Source organism: Trachurus japonicus, chromosome 13 (genome assembly GCF_045865225.1).
Source record: "Trachurus japonicus isolate A0001 chromosome 13, Traja_1.0".
Lineage (NCBI taxonomy): Eukaryota > Metazoa > Chordata > Actinopteri > Carangiformes > Carangidae > Trachurus > Trachurus japonicus.
This window is the reverse complement of record NC_140919.1, coordinates 39,187,039-39,209,361: the sequence shown is the minus strand read 5'-3', so window position 1 is coordinate 39,209,361 and position 22,323 is coordinate 39,187,039. Positions and strand designations below refer to the sequence as shown.

Sequence of the window (22,323 nt, the reverse complement as noted above, 5' to 3'; positions counted from 1 at the left end):
GATAAGATGAAAGCCATGTCATGTTTTAAAGAATGGAAACATTGCATAGTAACACCAGGACTGACAGGATATAGTGGATTCACATTTATTTAAGGCAATAATACAACAGTCACATGTCCATATGCCAGTTTACCCTTCTATAACATATGGTTGTCAAAAGACCCCTTTAAAGAGGGATTGCATTGTAAAAGTTGCCTGCTTTTTCTGTGCAAAAATGGATTCGGAATTCAGTTTAAGCTTATTTGGTTATTCACAGCTTGCTAGATATTAACAAGCAGATTTTGTAGTGAAAGACTTGCAACAAAAAACTTTGATATATCAAACTCAGTCTGCTCACACTGCAGATCATCTTTAGCTGATCTGATCAAGGCATCCTTAAAGAGAACAAGGAGTTGGTCCTCCCTCTGTTTCAATGCACATGTACTGTTCTGAGACAGGATTGGAAAAGGTAAGCCTATACTTAAGTCTTGGCTCATGATGCACTGAGCATCTCACTGTCCTTTTTGGTTTCCACCGCAGCCCTCAGGAGGTCGTTGAATTTTGAATTTAACAAAGGTTCCTGGAAATCAGAGCAAGACATGTTAACATGTTTTAGACACAGGGGCCATCCATACAAATCTCTTAAAACACTATTAATTCTATCAATATTTATTCAACCAGATTAATGCAGCGGTGCCTCTGGCTAGAGGTGTGGGGTTGCAGTGAAGGATAGCAGTCATAACAACTACTGTGAGGTAGAATTACAGGGCAAAAAACAATCTGCTGGAGCAATTACAAGGGTGAAAAAAATAATTGTCAGGCTGTGTAAATTAAATTAGGAGTAGAAATAACGGTGAGTTAAATGCAGATGGAGATTTTAAACAGATCAGATCCAGTCAGCAGGAAGAGCAGTCTGAAAGGCTGTAAACAACAGTTAGAGTGAGATGGAAGGGGGGAGTGAAAATGCAGCTGGGAATATGGAGGATAACATAAACATTAGTCTAGACAGGTGTGAAGCAACTGTATCACTAAGGGTTTTGCAAAATATCATGTGCCTGTTTATTTTTGACATTATTCCGAAATGAAGAGACAGCTTAATCAAGTTTGCAGCCTGGGTTGGTAGTGTGACAATGGAGGATCTGTAGTGTGTCGCGTGTCAAAGCCCCTGAGTGATAAAGATAAACAGTAGTGCCATTGTAAACGATGCAAAGTACACTGTTGTCAAAGTAATCAGACTTCAAATTCCAGACCATAATCACATCCCAATCCCACTCCCGCACTGATGATGCTTGAAGCAAAAATGCTCTTCTGCAGAAGGTGATATATTTAATCTTGGTAAACTTCATAATGTGATCAGGAGTTCTTGTTGCAGTAATTGCTACAAATACCAGGTGTTGCACAGCCAGAGTGACTGTCACTGGTTTCCTATAGGGATGATGCATTGTGATACACCGTGACAGTTTCAATGACACATTGCTGTACATTCTTTTGAGATTTTGTTCCTGTCTGATAATGCAAGTCGTAAAATGTGATTTAAAGAATAGTTCACCAAAAAATGAAATTCAGTCATTATTGACTGACTAGGCTGTAAAAATGTCCTAAATGACATTTTTTCGAGTAAACCCTGGATTATATCACTTCTGGTGAACTATTCCTTTAAGTCAGTTGAGACGATTATTAAAAATGAGGTTACATCTACACTGATGTTTTACAGGTATAATATCACGAAATATGATCATTGTGTTTGAAGCCCTTGTAGGCTACCTGTTACCAATGCTTCTACTAAGACTTGTTGAGTTTCTAAATGCCTTCTCTTAAGGTATCCTGAGGAGCAATTTCAGCGAGTGTGTCCCTGTTTTGTTTGCATCTCATGATCTACCAGCATGAATGTGTACACTCGGAAGCACATGGATGACATGGCACAAATGTGTGCCAACTGCAGAGGGCAGGGAGGCGTTCGTCCCACACTATTCCTCTGAACATCAGCTGGCGGTGGTTACGTTCCAAGAAATGCAGTCACTCGTTGAAAGGAAATGCAGGTTGCAGATTATTATAAAGGATGATTTATTTATCTATTTAAATCTTTTGGAGGGTTTAATTAAATAATAAAGGAAATGTATTTAACATACAGTAGGCCTCCAGGGTACAAAATCAAAGACAAAATGAATCTTTTTAAAATTGTGTTTTCAATATCAGAAAAATAACAACTGGTAGATTGCAATAAAACAGTAGTGGTTTAAATATTAATAATACATACATTGTCAATGTAGGTATTCCCCTTGAGATACAATTTTCAGACACCCCTAAGGTGGACTGTACCATATCTGAACCTCTGTCAGGGTTGACTGTTGACAGCTACCTGAGGTGGTGCATGTCACTTACATCAGGCAGAGACATATGGAGAGATTATGGCCCAAGGGAGAGACCTGGAAACAGGAAGCTCCTTTGTTTGTTCATGTGTTGTGCCTTGTGGCAAATAATATAAGCAGGAGTAATGTACACCCTAGGATTTTTTTCCTTTGTATTCCCAAATTGGTCATACTAATGAAGCCCTACACTGTAATCTACATGTAAGAGTTAGAGGGTACAGCAGTAGAAAATGAATCTGGTCTCCAAAGCGTGCGTGTGTGGTTGAGCATGTGCGTCGCAGGCCACGGCTGCTTCTCTCCAGGTCACTGGTATATGTGACAGGAAGAAAAGCTCTGGCTTTCTTGGGGAGAAGTCATTTGGCGTCAGCCGTTGGCTTCCTACAGTATGTAGGCAATTTGAGAGTGTTGCCAGGCTGAGGCAGACAGAAACCTCGGGAAAGTTGGCAATTTTCTGCCTCAGCACTGGTCTCATATTTTGGCTTACTGTGACAAAACGGTAGCTCCTGTCTGAAAAAGAAGCAGACTGTGAGTATCCAGAGGACTTCCTGAAGGCATTGATATGGTTTTGGTGTTTGTAGAGAAAATATTTTGGAAACTCTGGTGAGTTAAATACAGAAGTCCCTTCTCCTTTTCTCTGAAAATCTTTGTATTGGACTCAATGGGGAGCAGGAAGGGATCAGGCCACAGTCAGAGGATCACAGTTTATATTCTGTACGTCTCTCTGCTTGTTTGAGCACATTGTGAGAGAGAGAGAGGACAAGTGGGTCTGGAAAAATGAATGTGTGTGTAGAGTGTAATTTGTGGCCAGGAGTAGTATGTAAAGAGAAAAAAAATCTGATAATTCAGGCTCTCAATTAAAAAGCAGAATACTACACCAATAGACAACACTTGTGTCTACATTTTGAAGTTTAAATTGAGTCTCTAGGTGATAGTATGCCGGAGCATTAGATGTTTAAGGTTTTTTTTTTGCCTACTCCCATTCATTCTCTAAAGGAAATGTTTTTTTTCCCACAATTTTCATATTTGGTAGAGAAAAGAAATAGCACACTGATTCTGATTGAGCTGCACATTTTGATCATTCGCCCGGGTCCTCTCAAAACTGGAGAAAAAGTAGCAAACTGAAATTTGACACGGAAGATAAACAATAAGAAGAAGAAATCCACAGGATAACAATAGTGCCTCAGTGCATTTTCCCTGTGGCCCTAATAAAGATGGAGGCAAAAAAGAGAACTCGCAACACTGTCTTCCCCCTGAAATAGAAAAAATATTTATTCAAGAGCTACATATTAAAAGGGACTACGTTTCGAGCGACTGGCTCTTCGTCAGGTCAGTGATTTGAACAATTACATTCAGGTGCTTCGCATATAGTTTATAGATAGTTTAAACTATATGAGAAGCACCTGAATGTAATTGTTCAAATCATTGACCTGACAAAGAGCCAGTCGCTCGAAACGTTGTCTCTTTTAATATGTAGAATAAATATATTTTCTATTTCGGGAGAATAGTTCTCCTTTTAGCCTTGTTTGACTCTCTCAGACTCAGCATTTTGGATGTGCGTGAGCTTTTTTCTTTTTTACTAATAAAGATGGGGCCATTAGTGCAGTAGGTTTTCAGAAATAAAGGCTCCTGCATGAATTACTCGACCACAAACTGCGAACATTCACGTGAACACATTTACATATTCATATGCTGTTTTCTCTCTTTGTCCAAATTGCTTTGCAGGGCCCATTCTTGGCCTTCGTCACTCACAGCTAATGGATGTCTTTACCCAGTATGCCTACAATGACAGTTTCTATGACAATGGAACATGGGGCTTCAACCAAACAGATCAAGAGCAGAAGCACCCTTACAACTACTATGCCATGTTGCTCACCCTGCTCATCTTCGTCATCGTCTTTGGCAATGTGCTGGTGTGCATGGCTGTGTCCAGAGAGAAGGCTCTGCAGACCACCACCAACTACCTGATCGTCAGCCTGGCTGTTGCTGACCTCCTGGTGGCCACGCTGGTTATGCCCTGGGTCGTGTACTTAGAGGTAAGGTATACTCTCACTTGCACACACACTACTATACAGGTAGGCTATACTCCCTGCACATACACTGCAAAAACTCAAAATCTTTCCAAGAATATTTGTCTTATTTCTTGTCAAAATGTCTCATTTCTAGTCAGAACTAAACTCTTTCCACTTAAAATAAGACTCATCACCTAAAAATGAACTTGTTTTTAGATCATTTTCACTTGTTTCAAACAAATTTTCACTTGAAATAAGTAGAAAAATCTGCCAGTGAAAGCAAGTTTTTTGTGCTCGTAATAAGAAAGAAAAACTTGCTCCACTGTCAGATTTTTCTACTTATTTCAAATGAAAATAGACTTGAAATAAGTCAAAAGTGTCTAAAAACAAGCTACTTTTTTTATGTATAACTATGTATGTACATGTATAAATATACATATTTTAGGTATAATGAGATTTGTTTTGACTAGAAATTACATTTTGACTAGAAATAAGACAAATATTCTTGGTAAGGTGACATGTCATATGCCCTATATACATACCTCCTTCTTGCAATATTTTAGTGTCATTTTTGATTCAACCCGCTGTTTTGATGCGTACATTGAGAGCCACACACACAAAAAAAATGCATTCCTACACCTGAAGAACATCTTCAGACTGCACACCTCCATTACTGTCATGCTCTGCTCCATGGTTTACCAGACCGAAGCCTAAAATGAGAACCGTATGTCCACCACTCAGCGGCAAGAGTTCTCCCTTGATCCTCTCCCTGGAGCACATCACGCCCACTCTTCAGCAACTGCACTGACACCCAATTAGTCACTGCGTTATGTTTTACGGTCTTGTCCATATGTCTTTTTTCAGCTTTGCACCTCACTATGCTCTCTCTAAGACCCCTACTCCCCCGACACATTCTTTCAGCTCCACTTGTGCCCAACTTCTTTTCATTAGTTTCTGTATTCAGTTCCTCTAGTACGGTAAGGTGCGGTTTACAACAGTGGTTACAGCGTTGTATGTTGCTTTTATTTTATTTTATTTTCATTGTCTTTGCAAGGTGATTATGAATCAAATGTATTATGATTATTATTATTAGTAGTAGCAGTAGTAGTGGTTGTAGTAGTAGTAGCACTAGTAGCAAGAAACAAATTGTGAATTGCAGACTTATTGCACCATAACAGCTGTAACTAAATATGAGAGCGTAGGTTCAGTTCTTTACTTTTGCAAAGAAAATGATCAATTTAAAAGACAGAATTCAGATCAAAGAGTACAAAAGTAGCAAAGTATATTATTCAAATGACAGATATTTATGTGAAATCCAGTGAAAACCAGTACCAGTACGGTAATACCAGAGCTTCATTATGTTGTGCTGTCAAAGAAGTCTATTAAGTCAAAGGGCACGTTAATGAATAATTCCTCCTAACTCTGGGAAACATAATTTTTGTATTCACCCGCTGTGTGGGATGAAGCAGAGATTCTTGTTAACCCTCGCAGCCGAACAGAGAACAGAGGCTCAGGTCGAGCATAAAATCATCTTCAGTCTACCAAATCAATAGCAAGCAGGATGTGGGCTATCTCTCAGAAAAAATATATATCTCTACTGTGTCTCGTTGCTCATTTCTTCTGTTAGCCTTCTTGGTCCTGGGGTTATTTCTGACCATCAGGCTCTAGGTCACGCTGTCTGATGTAGAGAAAGGCAATCTAAGACTACAGGGGCTCTAATCCTCCTGTGTTTGTCTGTGAGTCATGATGATTATCACGCTTATCAGATTACAGTTTATAAATCCACAGGATGTCATGATGTCAGCCTGTTTCTCTCTGCTTGTTTGTACATACAACACTGTGGTGAATGGAAATGTGTCACTCACTAGTCTTACAGTAATATTTACAGTTTTAGCAACACAATATGAATTACTATGCCACAGTTGTTGAAATGTATAAAAACAAACTAATTTGTGATAATTGCTAGCAAACATCAGACTAAAGTTTATGCAAACTGCATAGTCATTTTTTTTATTTATTTTTTTATCAAAGCTGTTTACTTGCTCTCATTGTTGGTTTGGGCAGCTGGTAAAAGAGCCTACATCTGAGCATTGTGGAGTATGAGATGAATCGTGATAAGCCACCTGTCAAAGCTCTAAATAAAAGCGTAAATCTTTGTCAATTACACATTAAAGCAGAAGTAAGTGATATATTTGTGTTAATATAAGTCTTAAATAGTTATATCTTCCGACAGCAATCACTTACATAGAGCGTTTGGACTGAAACACGGGTCTGTCAGTCCCTCTGCTCTGCTCTGAGCCGAAGAGAAAACATTTATCGTATCCTACAGTTTTTATCCAATGAGGAGAGAGAACGGCATGCAGGGCTGTGTGTGCAGCCAAGGAACGCCGTGAATGTGGCGACGTAGGGACGAGGACTGTTATGGTGCGTTCAAGGAAACTCGTATTTTTCCGACCGTGAAGTGGTACCAGTTCGATCTGGTACGAGTTCACCGGTCGGAAGTTACGAGTGGCCGTTATAGTGACTTTCACCGGTAAAACAGGTCGGAAAAACACGAGTGGGTTGCCTGAAACGCTACAAAGTCGTAAGTTGTGACTTGAAGCTGTAATTTACGATTTCAAAAGCCTGCCTGGAACGCAGCATTAGCGAAAACGACCGGACCACTTACTTCTGCTTTAAATTTAGTGGTGCAGAATAGCAGGAAAAAAAGGACCTGACTGACAAAAAGTACTTTAATAGTGCAGGTGTTTTTTACTTGCTTTCTTTGGAGAAACCCATTAGTGTCACACAACCCTGTCTACACAACGAGGAGCATCAAAAACTGTTTATTTCACCGTCTAAAAGTTTGGGGCCTTCAAGAAGTCTGACTTTAAAACAGAGAGAGAGAGAGAGAGAGAGAGAGAGAGAGAAATCACCACCCTCCCCGACAATCCTACATTTCCCGTAATGGGGCTCAATAACGCTATTCCACTTGACCCTACTACCTGCCTCTTTACTGCATTTGCTGAATATTTTTAGCCCAAGGTAACCTAGGTGACATTGGTGGGGTATTTTCTCAGAATTTCGAGAGCTTTGTGTAGAATACATTACAGCTGTCGAGTGTGAATTCCTTGTGATTAAAAAACGGATCTGTATGTACAGTGTATGCCATAAAGCACATGTTTTTTCCGACTTATATCTACTTAACTTATTACAAAGATGAAAACACCTTGATCACAAAAGAGCTGTTCCGCAGGGATTCCACTGGGATCTATCTAATCTAGATCAGAAGCTCACTGGCTTGGTTGTTATTACATTCAGCATGATGCTGCTCAAGCAGTTTCCATTGACTTACTTACAGTATAGACATTTTATCCTTACGCAGGCTAAAAATAACAATTTGGGTCAAATCCCCCACAGATTGATATGATCAGAGTTAATATGTTTGACAAAGTCAGAATGGATTACCCAGCATGTGTTTGGTATGGGGTGCTCATCTGATTTAGCTGTAGAGTCGTATAAATCCTGGCAAATAAGAAACGATTTGCTTAGAAGTGGTTATGCTGATATTTCTGATTCTGCAGAAAGAGACAGTTCACATCAGTCTGAACCAAATACGAGTCAGTCTAGAATGATCTCTGTATTTCTATTGTGAAAGATATTTTCACGTATTCATTTTTCTGTGTCCAAACATACGTCTTCAGACAATCTGAAATTATGTTTGCCTTCAAATAAAGAGTACAGACGGATCGTTGTGTTAGGTGACAATTTTGTGTACCTTTTCTTCACGAAACAGAGCAAGTCTTTTTCCTCCCCTTCATCTCTGTGTAGACATTTCTCTTTTTTTTTTACTTGGTTCTCACAGACTCTTGTCGTGACTCGGTCTCTCGTGTTAATAATGTATCCACATGAAATAAAGTGAGAACATAGTCACAGAGTGCAGGCAGGGCATTCAACTTGACCTTTATTATTAAATGCTAAATTAGCATTAATTTCCACAGTTTGTTTTTTTTCTTCCAAGCATGACTCATTCAAAGAGCATTATGGAGGGGAGGTGATGCTTGACTTTTTTAAAATAAAGGTGAATGAAATAAAAGCCCTCATTATAGATAGTGGAAGAAAATTTGTTAAACAGACAGTCCTGTTCCTGTTCCTGTCCAACAGCTTCAGCGCACAGTCTATAAATTACAAACATACTGCATTCTCCTTTGAGAAAACAAAGGTTTTCAAGACCAGCAAATGCCGTAGTTCATAAAATTTGAACATCAATAATATGACAAATAATGTACATTTCGTTTATACCTTAATTGACAATAAAAGAATTCAATTCAATTCAATACATATGGACATTAGCATTACTCAGATGATGAGAGAGCTGAGAAGGGACATTTATAATCAACCAACCACAAAAGCTGTATACCTGCGTATAGAGTAACACATCGGGATATAAAACAGCATTAAAATAGAATTCATAAAAGCGATTAGTCATGTCAAGGTTAAGAGCGGTTCACAGGTGATGATATTAAAATAGTGCCTGTAAACAGTTTATGCTTCCTGTGCAATATAAGGTTTGTAAATGGATATTGTGGTATGATTACTCTCTGCTGTCATTAGAAAAGTCTTTCCAATAAATGTTGAGTATTTATCATTTTGTGTACTTTTATGGACGAATTGATTTTGTTATGTGTGCTTTTATAGCTGTTTGAGTTGTGTACGCAACAGTGGCTCAGGAGGTACATGTAGGTAGAGTGGGCCGTCCAATAACCGGAGGGTTGGTGGTTTGAATCCTACTCCATCCCACTTGCTGTGATATGGCTTCTGTAAAGCACTTTTTCTATATTATTATTACTTTTAAAGTTATTTTTATGCATGTACTTTTGCATCTTTACAGTGAATGGTATTAAATAGATTTTTGTGCTTATCACTGTTTTGCCATGAAGACAGTGTCATTTTAGATGGAGGAGCAGGGTGCATGTATTAAATTTCACCCTGATTTTAAATTGCACTTTCTTGCCAGAACCCCTAATAATTCATTTTCAGTTTCCCATTGCCCTACCTGTGCAAATGAAATCAGAGCACTGATACTTTGTGAATTATACATCCTATGCAAGATGTAGAAGCCGATAGAACGGCATATGAATATCGAGAACAAGAAATTGAGCGACGGTAGTGAAGGGGAGAAATAATAGAATTGAATGAGAGATACAGAGAAGACGAATGTCAGGAGCAAAAGGTTGGAAAAATGCAAAAAGAAATAAAAATAAACGGAGAAGAGAAGAAAAGGGAGGCTGCAACACGAAGAAGGGCGCTCATTAGGCTGTCAGATCATCCTGCAATCACTGCTAGTGTTGTAGACACAGGCAACAACAGAAGGCTCTTTAAGAAGGCACTTAATTTTATAAAGACGCGGCCAAGGGACAAAGATTAATCAGTCACAGAGAGGTAGGAGTTGCCCCTTTGACATATACATCTCCCTTACCCTTTTCAGAGCTGTGGGAGGAAGCAGGTGGGCCGTAGTGTCAGGCGAAATGGGTGGCATCAAATCAGTGACAGCATCGCTGATGATGTTAGTTTCATCATGGGGTTTGGCCATGTTACAGAGAGAAACAGAGGTATGAATACAAATGGGTTTTCGATCATGTCTTTGATTGAGAGCCTTCCAGTGCTGTGGATCAGGATGCATGCCAAAGAATAATGATCTCACTAACACTGTGGAGGTGTATAGGGTTTTTTTGTTTTTTTAAGCAAAAATCTATAGCGTTTAATCCCCACTGTGACAAGATCTAAAGCAATCAATTTAGATAATCTGTCTCGTGTCAGGTGTAACATTCTTTTGATTACATGAAAGTGACAGATTAACTGTTTTTTTTGAAGGTACTGTAAAATACATGTGTCATCTGTTTTACACCCCAGACCCGTTCAATACTTCTTCTATTAGATCCTTCTTACAACTGCTGCTTAGCTCCTCTCTGAGCAGCCTGAGATTTTCTTTCAAGCTGATTCCTTTTAACATCACCCCCCACCTTCTTTGCCCCTTGTGTCGGCTTTCTCCCTGTTATTGGTGTGGAACTAATATGAAAAAAACATACAAGAGGGCTTGACAAGCGAGGATTGCTTTCTGTTGCAGAAGAAAAACACTTTTGCCAAGGTGCTGTTGTTGCCTTCTCTGTGCAAGACGCTTTGTGTCGACTGTTGCTGTAAACTGCCATTTGTTTTTCTTTCTCTTCCAGGTAGTAGGAGAGTGGCGCTTTAGCAAGATCCACTGCGACATCTTTGTCACTCTGGATGTGATGATGTGTACAGCCAGCATCCTCAACCTCTGTGCCATCAGCATCGATCGGTGAGTTTGTCACCGCCAAGATTGTTTAGCCCTGTCTGTCATGCTTCCTGCATCGATTCTTAATGGAAATCTTTGGCGTCTGAATAACAGAAGAAGAAAATAATAGTTGACCAACATGCAAAAACCTTTTTTTCCCCCCACTATGCTCTAAACAAGCCATTTATATGGAAGGGCAGTTTACTCTTTTCCAGATGTGAAGGAGTGTTATTTTCTTTCGTGCTCTTTTATCTCCTCAGCACTTGAAATGTATGTAGTACCTGACAATGCCTTCCCCCCAGCATCCTTTGCAACTCTTATTATTACCAAGACTAAACCGAACAGAGCACTCAGTCAGTAGCTAAGAAAATACAATTAAAAGCTTTTAAACATCCAGATTCAGTGCTATGAATGGCTATAAAATCAGACAACTCAAATATGACATGTTTTTCCTTTCTGCTGGAGCATCAAGTAGGTTTTTTTTAAATATCTAATTTGCTGACAGACACTGCTGCATACTTCAGCCACAAACTGACACTTATCCTATGAGAGTAGTAATAGAGTCCAACAATAACGCTGTGGGGAAAAAAAGAGCTGAACGTCTCTGTGGGTTTGTCAATACAAGTGACTTGCACATGCACGTAGTCATTTGATTTTTTGTTTATTTCAAAGAAGTTATAAATAAATACCCAAATAAAATACCAGTGCATGACAACTACCTTATGTCTTGATACAAGCTGTCAGCCTCCTGGGTTCATTAATGCGTCAACCAAAAATAAATTCAATTATTTGGTTATGACTCAGTGATTAATGACACAATGCACACAACAGCTGAAAAAAAATCTGAATTGCACAGGAACGCTGTTCATCTGAAGGGCATGTAAAGCCTGAGCATTCAATATTAAAACTGTAACAAGTAATCATGTAAGGCTGTCAGCCAGAATATGCATTCAGAGTGCGAGAGCTCGGTTTATTCTGCATGAAGCACTTATATGGATAGGTCTAAAGAATATCACAGTCACAACATTTCTCATATTTTCATCTTACAGAATTCTGTCATTTTAAATTTGACGTGATTTTCTGCTTGGCTGCGTTTTCATCTTAAACCCAAATGCAAAATCAATATTCACACATACATGACACATGGATACAATTGCAGCTCTTATTCAAATGATTGAATTAGGATACAAATGTCTCTTGTATGTGAGGCATTGGTCTTGAATAATTTCATGGTAAATCATTTTTCATGTCTGTGTGGATGTGAAATGGCATCCAATTTTATGTATAGAATGTGATTCATACAACTTGTGCCATCGTGCTCTATGTTTCCGAGTACTGATTACTGATGTGAGTCTGTGGTCAGTGAGTGTGACAGTATCAAGGATCTGGTTTGAGTCCATCAGGCTGCTCCACCCATGTTGATGTTTATTTCAAAAAGTTGAGAATGGAGTCACAAACAAATTTGTTTCCCTTTATAGGTCCAGCAGCGCTAGGCAGCATCATAATTTATACATCAAAGGATGGTTTCTTTCTCTGCCTAAAGTAGCTCTAATTCAACAATGTGGAGCGAATTGGAAAGTGATCACATAACAGGCTCTATTTTTGTAAATCTGTGTGCAAATCCCGAACACAGAACTAAAGGAATATACACACAACAGTCTGTGCTGACAATTTTCTTTTGGTATTTCGTGCTAAATGAGTTAGTTAGATTTCCTGTTATCCAAAGGATGATTACATTAGAAACAGGTGGAGCCCTCCAACAAATCAGCTACACATCTTCATTAGAAGTAGAACAAATCGACAAATGGACCTAAGACAAAACTGAATTCACGTGGGATATGAATATACACGCCAAATCTGATTTAATAGAACTTGTGTTGCCAAAAGGCAGACAGTTACAGAGTAAAGTTGGAAGATACATCCCTATCACAACGGTCTCAGTTATTTATGATGTGCATTAAATGTTTTTACAAGACTAAAAGTAGTTTAGGCTAGTTTTGCTTCAACTTAGGTTAAAAGGCAAAACATTTTTCTGTTGATTCAGTTATTCATAGTATTGTAGAATGTATTTCCATATATTATACTAGGCCTATTCCCTACTGTGAAATAAACTTGTGGTTATATACCTAATTACAAAAACTACAGGTCCTGACATAAAATATGATTGTGTTATTCCCTGCTGTTCCTTACTGTACTTCAAGAAATTATGGACTAGACAATTTTTTAGCAATTTAACTTGGAAATCTGAGCAGATACAACCTTTTTTGGGGCAATATGATTCTACTTTGGTAGCAAAAACTTACTTACTTTACACATCCAGCAGTTATGGACCAAATTTCATTTTATTTGGAGCTACCCATTATACATACATAATCTTGCTAATTTTTTGGTCTCCACCTTCACCTGGGGCTATGTGTCTCTTTAGTTCGCCACTATGCTCAAAATGGTAAGAGTAAAATTGGACCAAAATGTTGAAGTTGTGGTCTGGCAGCTTAACAATTAACCAAAACTTCTCACAACCACGAGATGCTGTGATGTTGCCAGCGCTGTAATAAGATGTGGATTTTCTGGTGACTCGCTAATAAGATCAACCACTGTAGCAAGGTTAAATAAGGTCTTTCCTAATAAGGTCTTTCATGTGTGAGACAAACAAATTAGCTGTTTCCAAAGGGCCAGTCCAACATCAAACAGGATCTGATGCAAGGTGACCGGTAACAATTCTTGTTTAACAAACCTAGGTTCCATCTTCTCGATTGTTCATTCAGCTAAAACGCCCTTTTACTGATGAATGTAGTATCATGAGGGAGTCCTACTGTTGGATTATATGCATGTTTGGTCTTCTATATAATGTTAACTTTTCCATTTTTTGTGGTTGGATTGGTCCTTTATCTAGCTCAAGGTTATAGGTAATTGAACTTTAAAATATGATTAAATCTAAAATATGTTAAATCTCTAAACATGATTAAAATGTATAAAATGTAAAAAATGTGATAACCTTGTTTTAGACTTTGAAAATTAGCCATCCTATTACTAGAGGCGCCTCTAATTTATTAGATCTGTATGACGGCCAGTCGGCCTGATGGGTGTTGATCTATTTAAATTATGATGGAGTTTTGACAAAAAAATAAAATGTACCAGGCTGTAAATATGTTTTTTTAAGCTGTAAAATCGGCTATTTTAACATGGGCCTCAATTGGAGTTGCTCCCTTCTGGAGCCAGCCCCAAGAGGAAGCCGAGGGGATTGCAGTTTTTTGAACGCGGAAGTGAGCTTCACTTCTCAGACCGACAACTGCCCCCTTGGTTTTGACTGATATATTTTTGTATGTTTTTGTTTTGCACAAGGTTTGTTCTGATTTATGCATTCCCTTTACCATGTGACTCATCATGTGACCCTCAGGGGCAGGTTCAAAAATGGGGCGTCTGATTTGTATGAGTTAGTCTGATGAAGAGCAATGCGCTCGAAACGTTACTATTGATGTGCTAATAAATCTGCACATAAGGGAGCTGATGTGTGCGGTCTCCTTTTTTTTTTGCCTTTTTTTGCCTTTACTGATGAATGTAGAGACATTCATAGCCAACATATTTAGCCATACTGTAGATGATGAAACTTATGTCTTGTGGAAAGGTGTCACATTGTCATACCCTTGAACTAAAGCATCTATTTCTTTCTTTCCCTCCTCACAGTTACACAGCGGTTGCAATGCCAATGCTGTACAACACACGCTACAGTTCCAGGAGACGGGTCACAGTGATGATCTCTGTGGTGTGGGTGCTGTCTTTTGCCATATCATGCCCCCTCTTGTTTGGCCTAAATAACACAGGTGAGAGAGAGCATAGTAGACTGTACATCTGCTGTTCTGTGTTTGATACAGAAATGGTTCTTCATGGTACATGACTTTGAATTGGTGGTGCAGGTATTTGTGTTGTATTGATTTATTCATTGGTACATCCACTGGATAGTGCACGATGTACATTGCAGATACACTGAGAATACTTAACAGGTGCTTTCTTTATACATTTATGTTGCACTACTTTACATAAGGAAATACAAGCTACCACATGTTGTCCAGTTTTACAGACTTGCAGTTTACCCTGACATGTATCTAACTTTAATGAGGCGCTTTAATGGAGGATTACAGTTACACTGGGTTTTGATTAAGAGCTTTTGGAGGCTCCAATTTGCTGCTGACCACCTCCCGTGCCTTGCATCCTGGCACTGTGAAGCTCCAGTCATCCCTTTGAGTGCCTTGATGTAATGTCAATTCTGCTGGGATTCAGCAGACGTTTGGATTTGTGTGTCCCTCTACCGCTTTCATGCAGCTGTAGAGCCGGCTAGTATAAGCTGCAGGAGGCATGAAAGCAGATACATCAGCGGCAGTAACCAACAACAAGTCGTTCAAATTTGTTTTTGCTACTGCAGATGTCTCAGCAGAGGTAACCACTGCAGTCACCAATATGCAGTGGTTGCTGCTGCTGAGCAATTAAGATTTGCTTTCAGGCCACAGCAGCTCATTATAAGTGTTGATTGAAAGCTTGTCGTGTAGAAACTGTGAGGTCTGTCAGAGCTGATGATGCTGGTGATGGTCTCAAGCACGGACCATGAGAACCACTGATTTGGGTGATTGAAGAAATGCAGTATACTTCTTATAACCATTACTGTAGACACTATTTAATATGCCTCTTATTCATCTACACACACACATCTTGTGTCCAAAATCACTCACTACTCCCTATTTACTACATTATATGGTGAGATTGTTGTGCTGTCTGTATAGTGACAATTGTTTTTCTCCATAACGTGGACAAAAAGTATCCTACAGTGGAATATGAAAAACATTGAGCAATATATAGTATATCATCATGCATTGCACTATAGACAGCAAATGACCAGAATAGAGGATGAAAGTGTTTTAGCTCTCTTATAGTCTTCTTCCTTTAACTTCATGGATAGTCAGTGGGAAGTCGTAAATGAGTGGAGGATTTCAGACACAGCTACAGGACAGATTTTTGTGCACACAACTGTGAGTGTGTGGCATCTGAAGTCAAAGACAACAAGTCTAATGTGATCAATAGTAATGTCCCACCAGCAGTCAGGCCAGAGTTTGGTCGTCATAGTTACAACAATTAACACGTTGTTCAGGTTGTGGAACAGTCACGGTTTGGTTTGTTGAGAGAAAGACGTTCAATTTGGTTCAAATAAGGACCTTGTTAACATTACAGGACCTTCGTATCCAGGGTTGTTCTAATAAAGATGTGGTTATGGAGAAAGAAAGAAAGAAAGAAAGAAAGAAAGAAGACCTATTATCAGTTTGTAATTAAACAATATTACCTGAGAGGGTGTGCTTTGGGGAAAGTCTAACTTTTCGATTACCCCAGATTATTTAAAAACCCAAAAGTCGCAAAAGAGAGAGACAGAAAAACTAGAAGTAATCATTTATGTTTTAACGAAATATTTAGCTCCAGGCCCTGTTTTTACAAAAACATTTTCACAGTGGTCACAACTAGTGTCTCTCCGACTATTTACACATAGGGAACACCCTTTTGGCGAAAACGGGGCAGTTACAGCATTGATAGCAAAAAATGTTGATTTAATTGTTCCAAAAATGTGACTTTGGCAGCTGACAGGAACACTCCATAGGAGATTGATTTCATGACTAAAATAATGTTTCTAAAAAATAAAAATCCATGGATGGTTACCATAGATATGAATACAACAACATGACATGGGGGAGAAATATTGTTAGTGATGAGTCAGGCATGCTGTTATGCTGATTGTTCTAAATTTCTTGTTGAACAATCAGATTGCTTGGTCGAAACTACTTGTCTCTCACATCAATATTCTATTTTTTGCTGACCCCATAATTTACACCAAAGCACCTCACATATTTGTTTTCTGTTCCTGTCATAATCTGTACGGCTGCAAGAGGTCACTTAGCCATAGAACGTAACTATGAGTCCTATAACGCTGTTTGCACAGACGACCTAAGGCGTTGTTTTTTAGAAGAGGACAGTGTTGTTTGAGGAAAGTGCAATATATTGACAGGAATTTAAATTTGTGCAACAACTTAGTAGGCCTAATCTAAATGCATGAGGACAGGGAGAGGGACAGATCTGAGAGCTAATGGACCAGCAGAGTCAGATGTGCTGACTTTAAGGCTCTAGTATGGGTCAAGTTTTAAATAATTTAATCCATGTTTCTCATAGAGCACATCAGGACCTACAGTCTGTAACACAGGGCTTGTATTCAGAATTTACTAGAAATTGTTCTTCTTCTGCCAAGTAAACTGATTTTCAAAGCCATGGTGGCCCCCTATTGGACCACACCCCAGCTCCAGAGCCGCAGCCACCCTGAGGTGTGAAGATAAAAAGTTGTTAACATGAACTTCACAATGACTGTGGCACTTAGAGTAAATCCATCACGTCTCGTGGATTTACCGTGATGACCCTACAGTAATTCAGCGCCGTTATCTGAGCCTGTTTGGCAACAGCTGCTGTCTGGTCAGAAACTGCCTTCAGGGTCCGAAGTTTATTTGGTCGTTTTTTTTTTTTTAACTTGAGTCCAGAAAGTGGACAGACCGGACAGCTCTGAGACCTGTCACCACACCAGAGAGCGCAGAGAGTTAAAAAGTCTCTAATGTAACTTTGGGCAAATTTGGCTGGCTTTAAAAGTAAATCAGTAAAATCTAAAATTAACAAGCGTTCTAGTGCAGAGTCTAAAATTGGGGTGATATGATCTCTACATTTGGCACCAAATAGAGGCCCCGTGGCAGCAGATAAGCTCAGAGAGAGGTAGGCAGGAGTAAAAAGGCTTGCAATGGTCCAAGTGGATGGGAGGAGGGGGAAAAAGGAATTGTGTGATTGACCTCCAGGGGAGTGAAAGTCTAGGAGTGGTTATGTTTGTGGATGAATTTTTAGGAGATTAAAATCAAAGCACAAACCCTTAGTTTTTAACTGCAGGTTCAAGCCCAACTAAGTCCCGAGGGTCACAGTGACAGAAACAAATCCAAACTGCTCTACACGTACATTATACATTTTTGGATGGAACATTATAACACCCTGTCTGAAGCCTTAACTCACCCTGTGCTTATCTCCACAGCGACTCGTGATGAGTCTCTCTGTGTGATCGCCAACCCGGCCTTTGTGGTTTACTCTTCTATCGTGTCCTTCTATGTTCCCTTCATCATCACCCTCCTGGTTTATGTGCAAATCTACGTGGTCCTGAGGAAGCGCAGGAAACGTGTAAACACAAAACCAAAGCAGCGTGTCTGTCAGGCTGCCAACCCTGATGTAGCCACTTCACTGAAGGTGAGCTGCCCTAGGAAAACGCCCCCTGTTACCAAAATGTCACCCAATGCTTTCATTGCTTCCACAATAAAAATTGATTTACACCTCAATTAAACTTTAGATCTCATTATTCCTTTTACGAACAGTGTTTTTATGAATTTGTGCTTCTCAACCAATTTCAAAAACAAGAACAAATCTCCTCTTTATGAAAATGGGATCAATAATTGCTCAACCCAGACACACTTACGGACAGGCATTGTATTACGTAACAACATACACAGACAAGACGAGGATTGATTTTCTGAAAAAAAAAGAAGAAAAAAAAGAGCAATGGATAACATTTAAGGCAAGGGGCTAAAAGGGCAAGGCTAAGTTATACCTACGGCATTTTAATCATTTATCCCCTTAATATGTGAATGAAATGCACCACAACTGGTTCCATCCCGTAGAACATGTATCATCTTAATGTTACATTTACTGGTACTCGGTGTCGAAAGCCACAACGCAGCACCACCTACGGCGGCCCTCAAATGACCTTATGCTTTTCTGGTTATTGATTTTTCTGACACAGTGAAACTCAATGGGCTCTGCACAGGAAGCCAAGTAATGCCTTTAATCCAGTGCACTACATTACTCACGTTCATGCATGACTTTACTACAGTATGTGGCGTGTGTATGTGTGTGTGCATGTGTGTCAATGTGTTACAGAATGTTCACATTACTAATGATCTGTGAAGTCATTATCAGCCGCAGTATATTGACAGACAAGTATCACATATACTTTTAATTGCTGGAAGTGCTTCTTTCATCTGAAATAACCTCAGCCCACTATTTTTTTTCGCTGTCAGGTTTATTGAAGCTGCAGGTCAGATTCTTGCTAAATGGCCTTTCTGAACCAGAGCTTGATGTTACCCAGTGGGCAGTATAGGACCTGTGCCTCGACAGCCCTTTTGTCAGTTGTGCTTTGACTTTGTACCCTCTCCTTGCCTGACACGACTGCTTTCCTTTCAGGATAAGTGCACTCATCCAGAGGATGTGAGGTTGTGCACCATGATTGTTAAATCTAATGGGAGTTTTCCTGTCAACAAGAAGAAAGTGGTGTGTGCTTCTTTTTCTTTTTCTTTTTTTTTATACAGCTGTTATTTTCTATAAAGTTTAATTGTTGGAAACGTATTTGTTATAGTTTTAGTAAGGTGTCACCTTGGAGTTTTCCTCCATTTCTCAGAGATATTATAGCTTGAAGGCCCCTGTTCTGCTACACTAAATCTAAATTAAAGACTGAAAATGGGATAATTTCTAATCTATATATTATTTTTTGAATGTCACCAATGTTGCAATAACCAGGGAATGAAATGTAAAAGTATCATCTGCATCAAATTGCTCAGATTTTCATCAAAGATGGAGTCAATGAGGGGGAAGATCTGGAGCTGGATGAGTTGAACAACAGCGGCAGCAGCCAGAAACAGAAGCAGCAGCCACAGTGTGCTCTTGGAGACACTCCAGCCACCAGCCACCAGCTACTGATGCCCAACAAGGCTAACGCTAGCCCCACCTCCACACCTCCCACTCCCCCCGAGGAGGCCCAGAAAGCAGAAAAGAATGGGGATCCTACCAAGGAGGCCCTTGGGGATCCAGCACCTGTAGTGGCCAAAGCCTTTCAGACGCAGGCCTTACCTAATGGCAAGACTCAGACCTCTGTCAAGACCATGAGCAAGAGGAAGATCTCCCAGCAGAAGGAGAAGAAGGCCACTCAGATGTTAGCCATTGTTCTTGGTAAGTCTTTTTCTTTTTTAATCCATCTTCTACTATATCTGATCACTTGTGCTGAAGACAAGTTAAATCAAATGCTGTTTTATCTGAGTACACACATCAAAGTGGAACTGACAATGTGGAATCAAACATTTCCCAAACCAAATAACTGCATTTTTCTTATCAACTTTGCATTTGTAGAACAGCATGCTGCTGTGTGCAACACATGAAGCCATCACCCTGTTCAAACTGATTAAGACCAAATATGCGCCTGTATTATGTTTTACCACAAGCTAATTCTGTTATACAATTTAGAAAAACATTTTTCCTTTGCTCAAGCTTCCAGTCATCTCAGGTCCGACTGTCTCCTGGTGTATTTTTATTTCCATCTCAATTTTTTTGGTATGACCTAAAACAGAACTTTAAAACAAGTCGGGATGTGATGCAATGAAATGAAATCATTTTGATACTTTTAGTATTTTAGAGTCCAACTCCTCCACATGTCACCCAGATTTGGGTGTCTGTAATAGCTTCCTTCTTCATCACTTTCCCTCTTTCCCTATCTCTTTCTAATATTTTTTTTCTCTCATATTTCCTCAGGTGTATTCATCATATGTTGGCTGCCCTTTTTCATTACACATATCTTGAACACCCACTGCACAAAATGCAAGGTTCCTGCTGAGATGTATAATGCTTTCACTTGGCTGGGCTACGTGAATAGTGCTGTAAATCCCATCATATACACCACCTTCAATGTCGAGTTCAGAAAGGCATTCATTAAGATCTTGCACTGCTAAACTGCACCATCACTTGTCTCATCAGACTGGGGGAAGAGTGATGAATAAAAGCATCTCTTCTGGCAAATACCTCATCCTGCTAAGGAAAACGCACCACGGGGGGGAGGGGGGGACTGCGATCTGCTTTTTAAAAAAATAATGGAGCTGAGTATCCGCAGGACTGACGGTGTCTAACTTAAAGACATGTTGGCTCTATACTCCAACTGTTTGTGGACAAATCACTGAATGTAAAACAAGAAATGTCTGTAACAGTTTGACTTGTTTCATGGAAAAAAGAAAAAAATGTAACATTGTTCTCTAAATTCATTGTGCTTGTCACGTAAGGAGCCATCTGTGTATACCACACAAATACAAGTTGCAAACTGCTTTTTATTGTGTGTGTACGTTATGTTTTGATGATGGAAAATTCTTCTGCAGATCTTATAGATACAGTATCAAGCCAGTGTTCATTGCAGTGTTAAAACTGATACGTGAGCTCTTAATCTTAAAACCTATCATTGATTGGAATGTGCATTGACAACAAGAGACAATTTATTTCCTGTATAATGTGGCAATGCCAATATCCACATGTTTGCAATTTTATAAATTGATAAATCATATATTATTATTCTCTCTATTATTATTGTTATCATTATTTGCTGTACATAGTTTTTACATTAACTGTGATTATATGCCTGCAATGGAAATGTGATGCATGCTACACTGCTCCTTTACTTGACTTCTCATGAAATATATGTTTGACAAAAAAATGACAAAAGACGTCCAATAAATGAAGTTATGAGACACTGTCACTTGCCATATGAATATCAGTGTTTACAGTGTGCATACAGATACCCACACACACCCGTAAATGACTTGCCATTATTCAGCTGCCTCTCTCTTATTCACAGGATTGGTCTGCAAGTTGAATAATGTTGTTTGCTTGGAGTAACTGTGAGGAAGGCTGCAGTGGATTTCTTCTGTGGCAAACTAATGACCGGTATGTAGACCCTGCAGCTTCCAGGTATATAATCATATGGATGTGTGCAATCCCTCCAAGAGACTCCCGACGGGGGTGGGGGGATTGCTAAGTCAAAATGAGGCAAAAGTGAAATATCAGTTCCACCAGTATCAGTATTGTTTTGGGGCAACAAAACTTGAATGATTTTCAGTTCAACAATAAAGACGGAAATTAATAAAGGTGTGTCATTGTTTTGATGGTTATCAGCGACGATGGACTGTAGCTCAAGGAAAGTCACAAAACAGTTAACATCATGGACATATTAAAATTTTGACAAGAAAGAAGTTGGAAATTGTCATGTTGAATATTTTTGGTGCAAAAGACGTACACATCCCTCTGCTTCCCTATCACTTCATCCCAAACTAATACAGAACTAGAGGCCCAAAGACCCAGAAGTGTTAAAAAAAAAAAAATTGCATGTTAATTTGCATAATACTGTACCACTTTTAGTCTGGTTTTAATACATGGGCTGGTCCTGTGAGACCTGTGCCACTCAAATGTTTTTTAAGGGATCCCTGCACAGTGTTGAGTCTTTGGAAGACAGAATATTTGTGGGAACTTTGGGCGTTCCTGTTCGACTGGTCTAAATCAGACAGCCCAAAGGTGCCAGAATGAACTGTTTCACAGTAATTCATCACTTGTGGTGCTGTTAATCTGGAAACTCTGGAAATGCAGTTTAGCTCTTTTGGAGTGGAGTTGTTTTTGAGTCAAAAAGAAAAACAAGCTTAGTTGTAGGTTAGATGGATGTCAGAAAACAGTTTTCCCCTCTGTCACATCAACAGTGAGAGGAAAACTCTTAAATAAAACAGATTAAACAGGTAGACAAATAGGTTGTATACCC

At 39.3% G+C, this 22,323-nt stretch overlaps 1 protein-coding gene across 1 annotated transcript in view; it reads left to right on the top strand.

Moving 5' to 3' along the window:
* The window catches only part of drd2a (dopamine receptor D2a), a 53,310-nt gene extending 32,559 nt beyond the window's left edge, over nucleotides 1-20,751 (top strand). The window contains exons 2-8 of the mRNA XM_085796507.1: nucleotides 4,071-4,381; nucleotides 10,567-10,676; nucleotides 14,337-14,473; nucleotides 17,749-17,957; nucleotides 18,948-19,034; nucleotides 19,322-19,709; nucleotides 20,286-20,751. Of these exons, the coding sequence (XP_085652633.1) occupies nucleotides 4,103-4,381; nucleotides 10,567-10,676; nucleotides 14,337-14,473; nucleotides 17,749-17,957; nucleotides 18,948-19,034; nucleotides 19,322-19,709; nucleotides 20,286-20,482 (1,407 nt within the window). The 5' untranslated portion in view covers nucleotides 4,071-4,102 and the 3' untranslated portion in view covers nucleotides 20,483-20,751. The remainder of the gene's footprint in view (nucleotides 1-4,070; nucleotides 4,382-10,566; nucleotides 10,677-14,336; nucleotides 14,474-17,748; nucleotides 17,958-18,947; nucleotides 19,035-19,321; nucleotides 19,710-20,285) is intronic.
* Nucleotides 20,752-22,323: the final 1,572 nt, after the last annotated feature.